This window comes from Bombus impatiens, unplaced genomic scaffold, assembly GCF_000188095.3.
Source record: "Bombus impatiens unplaced genomic scaffold, BIMP_2.2 scf_0142, whole genome shotgun sequence".
Lineage (NCBI taxonomy): Eukaryota > Metazoa > Arthropoda > Insecta > Hymenoptera > Apidae > Bombus > Bombus impatiens.
Window position 1 is genome coordinate 3,012,341 of NT_176561.1, and position 11,772 is coordinate 3,024,112.

General features: G+C 36.3%; 1 protein-coding gene across 7 annotated transcripts in view; it reads left to right on the forward strand.

The window, feature by feature from the left end:
* The window catches only part of LOC100744202 (whirlin), a 108,081-nt gene extending 98,254 nt beyond the window's left edge, over window positions 1-9,827 (forward strand). For all 7 annotated transcript variants that reach the window (XM_012382099.3, XM_033319218.1, XM_033319219.1 and 4 more), the window contains 3 exons: window positions 5,016-5,321; window positions 5,702-5,780; window positions 5,876-9,827. In XM_012382099.3, coding sequence (XP_012237522.1) covers window positions 5,016-5,321; window positions 5,702-5,780; window positions 5,876-6,018 — 528 coding nt within the window. In that variant the 3' untranslated portion in view covers window positions 6,019-9,827. The remainder of the gene's footprint in view (window positions 1-5,015; window positions 5,322-5,701; window positions 5,781-5,875) is intronic.
* The last annotated feature ends 1,945 nt before the right edge of the window (window positions 9,828-11,772 follow it).

Here is an 11,772-nt window from a genome sequence, read left to right on the forward strand (position 1 = left end):
CCTATCGTTCTTTTGTTTCTCTTGAACTAAAGACAATTGTGATTACTTATAAATAGACCGAAAAATAATTTTATATCGCGTGTAAAATTTAGCCAAATTTTGGGATCGGGACTGTTCCAGAAAATGAACAAAAAAATGTATTCATCAGTAGTATCGTTTCATCGAATCCAACATTAGATCAATAGACGAACTAGTGACAAATTCTAACGTAATATTCATGAGATATTTAGTAAAGTATCTAATAGATACGATTGTAAAACGTAGTGACAATAGTTAGACAATATATTACGAACTAGTCGGTAAACCTGTTTAACAAAAATTTAATTTTTTAACAGATAGTAGGATAATGTCCGATAGCATTATGGTCTCAGAACTTTCCTACTTTCTTGAGTACAAGTTCACCATGGTGAAACAAAACTTTTGCACTATTTTACACGAAGCTTGTGTTATAAACTGAAGAAAATATGCAAACTTTAAACGCGCGGTTATTCCGTTACGCATATATTAAAGAGAATGAAAATTTCTGGTTTTTACAAAATCGGTAATTTTTATAATTTCAAAGTATAGAATTCTTTAATTTTTAATCGAAGAAATGAAGAAGAAAATATTTATTTTTAAACGGTTTACATGATGGTTAAATAAAATAAAATCATGATCGATAATCATTCAAAATTAAAAGTTATTTTAATTTAATTGTCTAATATCAAGCCATCGGAAACGATCATCCCTTTTGGCATGAAATTCTCCCAATTAGATCTCTGTCTTTCTTTTACTATATGTTACATTACATATATATTTCTCTATCTGTCTGTCTCTTACTTCTTTCTCTATCCCTGTTTCTTTTTACCAAGATCAATTTTTCTTTTTCTGCTCTTAGAGTTAGCGAATTTAGTCGAAATAGCGTTAGGTGTGTACGTGTTTTTTCTTAGATGTCTTGCACATGCTACTTTCGATTTATCCTTAACTATATATTCAACGCACGACTACTATAATATCTATGCAATGTATATATAATTATAAGAACGTTCGAACACGAGCATAAATATATAATTATATATACACCGTCTGAACATATGTCAAAGTGTATTTTTACATTATATTTAGATGTCTTGGCATGCACGATCACTTTACTCACATCGAAATACAGTGTAGCTGTATAGGTTGTATAGTCAGGTACAGTAGCGTATGCAAATGTTTTTGGTTGGATAAATTTTTCATTTTATATTCCAGAAGCGGTGTCTAAAAGAATTTTAACTGATACTGACTATGAAAGAATAGCAAGCAAAAGAAAGCAATAAAACGAATACATACTATTACATTGTCGTATAGTATTAGTAGACTGCACATATTTATGCAAATACACATTTTTATATATATATATAAACACAGATAAAGAAATCAAATCTAAGAAAAAATTTCATACACTTACTAATTATTATAACAATCTATCCTACTTTAGGTATTTTTATATTCTTGCATCTTACCTGTATTTTATGCATTTTTGAGCCTTTAAATATTCCATAAATGCATAAAAATGAGCGGTCTAAATTATTTAAATTCTTTACTAAATTAGTTAAAATTCCTTTAGATATCGTTTTTGGAACATAAAATGAAGAACCTTTCTGACTAGGAACTTTTCCACATCATTGTATATTCGCGACTTTAAAATCGGTAAACGGAGTGTAAAATCGAAACGTAGATGCTAGTATAGTTCGTTTCATGTTATTCAATTATTATACTATAGAGACCGCCGTTAGAGATTAGAAACGTGCAATCGGATCCTGAACGTACGTAGACAATCGATAGAACGATGCTGTAGAGTTCGTAAGATAGGATCTTTGTAGGAAGAAAGTCTCGATCAGTAATGGGACGCCATCGATGACGATAAATCAGTAGAGAAAGCGTAGACAAAAGTTTTCACCGAACAAGGAGACTCGAAGGGAACCGGAAAATCCGCGAGGAAATGGCTCCCTGACGAGTTTCAGTTCGACGACCATCGTTCACGCGTCATTTGGATTATTGTCGTTGTATCAGATTGATTTTCAACCTCTACAGCGTCATGTAATTTACAAGTTACGTACATTTTATGTAATGGTTTAAATCTTTCATTTCGTATATTGTTTTTTAATGAGAATTTTAATTGAAAACTACAGAAGAGAAATATAATGAAGCTTTAATCGTCTTGTAACAGAGAAATTTTCCAATTTATTTTAATCATTCGCTACAATTTTCAAAATTTCAATTGTTATAACATTGTTATTATAAAGTTCCACGTATCTATCATTTATTTTTAGCAAACTTAAAAGATTGTCCTTTTTTCAATATATTGATGATTTATAAACGACGACAACATTTCGGGTTGGATTTCAGTTATGTGACCTAATTTTGGACTGCTTAATTTTCAGTTGATTTCAAAGAAAATCTTTAGATCTAACTTTTTCTCCTAAACTGTTATTTTTTTTTCCATTCTTGCTTCGCCGTAAAATATAAAGAGTTATTGAAGAATCGTTTCCATTTTCGTTATTTTTTTAATTATTTCGCAATTACGAGTTGACACATAGGTACGCGTAGGAAGAGAAATTCACGGGGCGAATAAACGCGCGTGCGTTCGCGTGTTCTCGTCACACAAACCGCGTTCGCTTGCGAAACACTTTCACCGCTCGCGATTCGCGTTTCTCTATGCAAGGAGGAGGCCGGCCGCGAAACTTGGTTCGCGAATTCGCTCGATTTCCATGCCCGTCGACCGTGACCTACGGATCCGGCTACATCTGTGTCGGTGGAAATTTGACGCACGCGATAGAAGTCGAGCGAATTTCGACACGATCCGGAATCTACGTTGTGGAATTTCATTTTTCGCAAAACGAAACCGAGAATTCTGTATAAATCAAAACGTTTGACACTAGAACTAAACAACAACTAAAATATTATACAGAATTTTTATCAAAAGAATCAAAATGACAGCGACATGTAGAAATATATAATTTGAGGAGAGAAATATTTTCCAATAAAAATATAAAAATCTTGAGTCATATAAAAATGATAAAATTTGACGATTCTAGAAAGTGTAGAAAGTAGAGAAAATTTCGAAGGCCAGTCAAATGTTAAAAATCTATAAAATCTGACAAAAATCCATAAGTCTGTAAGTCTATAAGATTCTCATGGAAAATTACGAATCAGTAATTTTGTCGTCTCTGGTAGTTCTAATGTTAACGAACGCGTCAGAATTCGCTCGGGGGACTCGCGAGTTGACTCAACAACTGAAGTTAAACACTAGTTAGGAATTCCTCAAGCGACGTAACAAAAAAAATACCGAGTTTGCTTTGGAAATTGAACGAAGAGCAAGGAGTTTCGTGAGAATTTCGAAATTCGTGAAACTCGACCAGTTTGACGAGGAAAGATACGTGACTAGTCTAGGAAAGATACTCGTTTAAAAGGTTTGATCAAGGATTCACGTGCCACGATCATTTTTATCATCGTCTCATGATCTCTCGTCTTTTTCTGCACGTTACAAATTGAAATTGAAGAGCCAATTTCGTTAAATGCCGTGCGTTAAGACAGTTGATCGTGCAATCGCAATTTCGATGAAAATAAAAGAAATGAAATATAATTCGATCGTAAAATAATTGCACGACAAAACACCACCACTACCACCACCACCACTCTGTCCGAGCACCACCAACACCCAATTGCTACCAGCCTATCAGCAAGCATGAAACTTAATTTTTTAATATACTCTTATGATACCTATATCGATATGTATATATATATATATATATTTATTTATATGTACGTAAATATAAATATATTACACGATATATTTATATTTATTGCTGCATATATATTTATATATGTATATTTTTTTATTCATATTCACGTTTTTTCTACACGATGTTGCGTACGATGACTGTGATTGCATATAGGTAACAAGAAGAGATGTGCATCGTTGTGGAGAAGCGAAGCCCGGTAGACAATGCAAGTTGGCTGTGGAGTAACTACAAAGGCGAACTTGGTGAAACCCATTGATCGACGATGTTTGGTTATTTTTTAAAAGATAATACCGCTCCTTAAAGCACTACGACGAAGATACTATTTGAAATGAAATTTCTCGAAATTAGAAATTAGAAATATTGATATGCAAGATATCTCTTGTATCTTAAACTTCTTGATCTTTTCACAGTGTAACTTGAGAGAAACTTGTACAAGCAGTCAAACGTGATATACTATGCATTTTATATTTTAAATGTCATCATGATTAACGTAATTATTGATATTTATTTTTTCGTAAAAGCTAAACGTCTGATACCAGAGATGCAAAAAATCTTGTCCATGAAGAAATAGTTATTTTCCAGACAATAATTTATATTAATTTTATTCATATTCGTCTTAGCAGTTTGCACAGGTTTCACAAAATGTTATGAAACGCGAAGTGTTAGAAATTCTTTCGTATCGTACCTTTCACGTACCTTTTCGCGTAACCAACTTTACAGACTACCAGGATTCCCTTCGACTACAGCGTGCACACGAACTTGTCAGCATCAGCCTCCTTAGCTCTTGTGTGCTGTCATCATGCGTTTTCGAGGTGGCTTTTACGGACTGCGTGACAGTGACCGAAACTCTTTTCGCGTTAAATCTTGTATTTTCAACTTGAAAAATGTTTACTCTGTTTTCAATCGATGAATATTTCAAACTTCCTTTCAAGAGAAAGCGAGACAACTAAAACTAGAAGCATATAATTTCGGTTCTATTGTAAAAGAATGAGAACTTTCAACGTAGAAAGTTCAAATCAGAATTTTCAAATGATGGAAAATTGAAACTGGTACTTTCGAAACAAAATATTCAAATAGCATCGAAAGAAGCCAAGAAACTAAAAAGAAGCGACAACATCTTGAAAATACATCCAAAAAGGAATATAAATCAATTTTTCTACTAAGTGAACAAACGGTGGCTGTCACAAGGTCAACCGGAAGCCGAGTGGCTCAACTTCCACCGATGAAACGTAGCTGTGCCCGTTTCAGGAACTCGCGCACAAGCTCTCACGGAGCTTCGACATGCAAGAAGCTCAGCTCCTCGAAGAGGGTGGTTCTGGTGCAGCTACTGCCGGGGCTGGAGGTGCCGGTGGTCCACCACGAAGGCATCACAGTGCCCAAAGGTTGACTAGAAGCGAAATGTCGGAGAGAAGAGAAGAAGATGGCGCCCTTGTGGTTCCTGATCATCAGGGTAACCTGAGGATCACTGTTAAGAAAACCAAGTCGATTTTAGGTATTGCCATCGAGGGCGGTGCCAATACCAAACATCCGCTGCCCAGAATCATCAATATACATGTAAGGAAATTTGTATTCACAATAATTGTATTAACATTATTTAGAAAATAATATTTAATTGATTGGAATACGAAGATACTAGAAAATATCAGAATTTAGGAAATTTTCAAGTATTGCGTATATTTGTACATCTTAAAAAAATTTGAAAGTAAAATTTAGTATTCTGTGATTAATGAAATATCGATGACTGATTTTATTTCAAGAATAACGTTTGATCGATGAAAATATATCGAAAACACATCCTAAAATGATCAGTTTAATTACAATCGTCTATACATATAGCTATAGAACACTTAAATATACATTACAGACTTGTAGTTCTGTTGTTAAGTAAAAAAATTACCGATACTCGGAACACTGATTAGTTTACACATTCACAGGATAATGGAGCAGCGTACGAGGCCGGTGGTCTCGAGGTCGGTCAGCTAATCCTAGAAGTTGACGGTCACAAGGTCGAAGGTAATTTCATCTTCGAAATCTTTCTTTTCTCGTTAATCCAGCTACAAGCACGAAATGACAGAAGTCTAACATTCGTCTGTGTTTTGTTTGAACAGGTCTCCATCATCAGGAGGTAGCAAGGCTGATCGCAGAGTCGTTCGCGAGACGAGACCGCAACGAGATCGAGTTCCTGGTAGTCGAGGCAAAGAAGAGCAATCTGGAGCCGAAACCGACGGCTCTGATATTCCTGGAGGCGTAGCAGGAATCTCCCACCTCCGAGCCGGAACCACCGTAGCCCAACGTGACCAGAGCTCGGCCCGCGACATACTTGGAGCGTCGTAGACGCTGAACCGTCTGTTGAAGCTGAAGAGACCGATGGAAATCGATCATGAAGCTCGTCGATCGACAAACGTAACGAAGACAAATCGACGAAGAGAGAAAAGAAGACGAGCTTGCCTCTTCATCTTCATCGAACGCTCTCGATTCGACGGTCGAGCTCTCAGTCAGGTGCTAACTGAACCTGGCCCTGGTGGTGGGAATTTTTCAAGAAGAAAATACAAAGAGTAAAAGAAAGGAAAGATAAAGAAGCGCCACAGATAGAGGAGGGGTTAGGCGGCGAGTGAAACTCGATTAGCGAGTCAATGGGATGATAATTACACGATCGTCGACACTATCGTGGCTGCCCTCGTTGCTGACGAGCCAGGCTATCGGAAGCTTCTAATCCTTCGGCTTTCCAACTTTTTCGATTCAAGAAGCCGTTTGATAAGAACAAATATTGTCAAAGTTTGCGACGAGGAGTAAACGTACGGACGATCCGGTGATAAAACACAGGAGTACAAAAGAGATATGGTTTGAAGAGACTATTTAAGAGAGACACTTTGAGTGTGAGGATGATGTTAAATGAGAGAAGGAAGGTTGACTGTGCCAAACTATTAGGGATTGTTTCGTGTATACTAATTATGATACTCTTAATCGTAACGAGATTCAATCAGAGACTCTGCCAACACAAGAGATTCACGAATATGTGAGTAGCAAAATCGAGCGATCCTGAGTGACGAACTTGTGCTTAACGGACACGATCACGAAAGCTGTTCACGTGCATGGATCGAACGTATCAAGAGTACGAGGCAGTGAGATTATGCGAGACATGTGATGATTCAGTAAAATGCGTTTTCCAGGATCCTGGCCGATGTCATCGATCAGGATTTTCGTTGATGCAGTTCCTCAAGGGCTTATTTAGTGGTACCGTGATGACAATCCGTTTAACTGTCTTTTAAACGTCTGAGAAAGATACTTTTTCCAGCTACCACGCAATTGTTTCAAGTTTCAAATGTCTAATTTCAAAGTTGAAATTTTTTATTTCATATTTTGAATAATTATGAAAATGATTGTCATATATTTCCAAATCTATCGAATCACAGCCTGTTAAAAACCTTCGACTACGGATCCACAAAACTCTATTTTTGCATAAAATCTAGATAATCGTATAAGCAAGTAATTCGTACTTAAGAGAACCCAACAGGCGGCGAGGAAAAGGTGACGAGGAACAAAATCGACGAAAGTCCTAACCGAGTGGAGCCTGAGATTAACATAGACTTATTATGGGAATTGTTGAGGCTTAACAAGATATGTTATATATACATATATATTATATGATAATATTATTATTGACTATCGTAGTGGAATTGCAAACTTGTACCTACCCGATCACACCTCAAGCGCGCACGGACTTCCGGTTGCTGGTGCGCGCTGAGGCGGCACCGAGGAGCGCGCAGAAGGGAAAACTGAGAAGATTCTATAAGAATATGCGAAATATTTTCAACAAGTTTAAATAAATATAGATACCGCGTACTTAGCAATGGGCCTGATCGTTCGAATTTTTCGAGAGATCGCGGACGATCGTGCATAGAAAAAAAAAAACAAATTTCTTAAAAAATCTGAAAATTTTCGTGATCGAAGACGAATGAAGAAGAGGAGAAAGGAAGACAAATTCTGCACTTTCTGGAAAATTTGGAGAAAGCGTGAAACGAAACGAACAACACGCTATCACGAGATCATAAACGTTTGTTTGCATAGTGGATCACGTGGAAATTATTTTAGAATCACGTTCGCGTGAGCGACGATTCCTTCAATTCGTACGCGCGCCACGCTTGGAAAACTCGAGGCTGTATTTTTCATACAGAGATTTCATGCTTTTTCACCTCACCTTGTTCACGTGGATCACGTGGTTTAGGCATTTTTTACGATGAATCATAGACACGATGACGAGAAGAATTTTCTAAATGATACATTTGTATCGCCTTATTGTAATTGATGTCTCGAACTTTTCGATCGTTGTGCACGATCACGTTGATTTTCGTCGCTGTGTAATTTGGAAAAAGAGAGAAGCAACTTGTTGTATGTACGCGAGTTAGAACAGCGGTTCCTATTAATTTCGTTGAAAGATCTTTGAATCTTTCTTGGGAAAAATCTTTTTTAGGTAAATAACACGTTCGTACAATTTAGAGAGTTTTGTTTAATTCATTTTATTAAGTAAGGAGAAAGTAGAATTCGTACGTGTTTCAGTTCTTCCGGATCGTTTTACAAAGCACAAGGAATTAAATTTCAAATTAAGTAGAAAGTTCGATTTTCTTTCGTGAGTTGAAAGAATATTTGCTTTGTGGAACTGCTTCGTTAGTGTCGACAAACCGTTTTTCGCTAACTATTTATAACGTAATTGTTACCGCAATAATTACATTTAAACGAGTAGTAGTTACTAATTATCAATTCGTGAGTATAAACGTAGCGACTGTTGTTGTAAAAGTAAATGGTTATCGATACGTCTTGTTTAATATCTCTACCTGTTACCAAGTTAAACGTAATTTTACGAGTAGTAGTGTGTATACGTTGAATGTCGACGAGTCCACAAGTCGTTCTATCGAATGCCGATGATCGTCCGCGATCTTGCTCGCTTTAACAAAAATGATAAAAAAAGATAAAAAGATGCAAAAAAAAAAATAAAACGTGAAAAAAATACCGCGCAAGCTTAAGTAGTAAATTATCGCGTATATGTAACGAAACAGCCGAATCGGGACGCAGGCCAATGAGAGAAAGCGAGAAACGATTCGACGAAAGCCACTGACGGTTCAAAGATTCGCGTTTAATCAAATTCCAATGGAGTTTTTCGATAATGTCGTGTCACGAATATAAACGTATTGTCGGAGTTTATGTCATAGAATTACTGTTTTATAATAACATCTAGTCAAATAAGGTAATATATCGTTTAAATGATAATTCTTGAAATATTTCATTCAAATAATACGTAAGCCCTTTCATCTAATTTAATTCTTTGCATTACTCAATCTAGAAGGCTACTTTTCGATAAAAATTCTCAATAAAGTATTTAGATAATATTACTTTTATCTGAAACGATCAAGCTATACTATTACGGTATAAACACTTTTGCATTTGCATTAATTTTTAAACATTAAAAAGGGAGAGAACGAATGGAATTTTTTGATCGTCAGTGCGCTAACCAAGAAAGCAGGTTTCAAAACAGTAATGTACCTGGACGCGTGTACGACGTATTCCGGTAAATGTGCCAAAGAGAAGAAAAAGCTATACGGAGAGGAAGAAAGAAAAGGAAGAGAAAAGGAGGAGCGCGGAAAGCGGGAAAGTTGTGCATACAATTACAAGTGCAAAATGCAAAACAAGACGGAAACTATTACGAGTGGACGATCGAGAGAAGAAAAGAAACCGCAAAGAAAAAACAAAGAGGATGGTTTTTCGTAGCTGGTGTGCACTCGAGTTGTTTTCTTCGTTGTTGCTTTGTAACGCAAGGATGCAATTGCACCGCTTGTCGCGAACAAGCCACGGGATTAAGAAACACAGAGAAATAGAAACGAAAAAGAGAATAAAATGGGAAATAAAAGGACAAAGATGGAAACGATAGATAAAACGCGGCTAGTTGCTATTCGGCTAAGCAAACAGACAAAACTAAAAAATACCTCGTGTGTTAGTGTTTCTTCCTGTTTTCGAAGCGAATTTTTCTAACGAAGCATCCAAAATAAATTCGACGTCCCGAATAAAGAACAAGGAATAAAAGAGGAAGAACGAACGATGAAAAAACAAAGCATGGGAGGAAAAATCACTATGGAAAGTGGGACAAGAAATGAAAAGAAACGAAAGAAAGAAGGAGATGATATTTTTGTAAAAGCCTTCGATGTATAACGCAATCACCGGAGCGATTCGAAGATCTCAGCTGACATATCCGACAATGCCTTACCGCTTTGATGAAAGAAACAAGAAAAAAAACGAATGGGTTCGTGAAAGCGACGCGAACCGATCACGATCGAGGAAAATGTTCGTTGGAACTTCCCATTGATCAGCGTCAGTGGATACAGTACGGTGCGAAGCAATTGGCACACACAGCATTGGCTTTTCGATCTTTCGATTTTGCTTAACGATCGGACACAGAACGGAGCGACGCTGATAATCTTTCTGGTTGAAGAGTTATGTAAAGCAGAAAAGTGGGAAAAACTGGTTCTATCGGGCTCGGTTCGAAACGGAGAGCGTTGTTTATAAATGTACGCTGGAATCGGTATTCCTATTTTTTAAACTCGTGCAAGTAATCTTAAAAAATGAAAGAAACGTTTACTCGATATTTGGAATATACGAAGGAAAAGATTTGTCAGAGTTTAAACGTATTTTTTGCTTCACGCGAGAATAAAATAAATGGTATTCGATTTGGAAATGAATTATCCAGGTTTCTTAATTAAATGTTCGGTGAGGAACCTGTAAATCTAGACGTAAGAAAATTTACAAGAGTCTTTTCTCTTTTCGTTTCATTTAAATACATTCAACTGAAAAAGTTATCAGTAAGTTTCTCCATCATCCAATTGCAACAAAAATATATCAAAACTATGATACAATAGAAATGAAAGGAAATATCTATCGTTTAAAGACTGCCAAACTGTTGCAATTAACCACGTAATTACATTAACAGCTTCATTATCTTGCACGATGTATGCTTCACGGTCGCTGATCCTCCGATCCCATCGAGACAAGAAGAGAAAACAGATTCGTCGCTAGCTATTTTTCCACACACAAGTTCCCTTTATTCCACAGCAGACGAAGGTTTCGAACGTTTCAAGAAAAATACTGTCGCTCTCGGTCGATCGCTTTTCAATTTCTCGAAAAATATCAGCTACTGCAAACAGAGAGAGAAAGAGAGAAAAAAAGAGAGAGAGAGAGAGAGGCAATCTGTCGTATCAATGAGCCATCGTGATTCCCCTTCGATCAATGATAATCGCTGATATAATATATCGATTGTCGATGATACGTTTGGTTCGATTAAAAATTCATTTCGAGGGATGGAAGTTTCGTGCGTTGAAATAAATTTTAATGAACACGATTTCTATATGAAAATCAGATTAATCGCGAGACGATTGGCCACCTTTCTCCAATGAAAACTGTTTTCTCTGAGAAAATCGGAAACCGATTTTCTTTACCACGAGCTCGAGCGTTCGCGTTTAGTCTGGCGTTAAAGTCTCCGCGTTATTTACGTTTCTCTCGCCGCTTTCATCGTTTCTTTCTTTGATAAAAAAATTCAATAATTTGTTAATTCTCGTTAGTTAATATTGGTAACTAAAAACAGCATTACGATATTGATTTCTTCAAATAAAAAGTTGAAAATTATTGTATTGAAGTTAAGCGATCGGAAAGACGGTAATTATTTGTTTGAAGAAATTGCTTAAGCGAGTAACCAGAACTAGGTGCCTTAACGAAATAATTCTTTCCATTATTTCTTCTAATTTCGCAAAACAATTATATTCTACTTAAGATTTATAAAGCCACGTATACATTTAAAATTGCCTCAGGCGAAAGAAAATGAATTCCAAAAATTCAAGCGATGTCCTACGATCGACAAACACACGACGAGACGATTAGTCTAGTATCGATGTCAATTAATTAACCCTTTGTACTTCAATGGCCACGTTTCTTATATACCTTTCATCGACACAAAACGAAAATG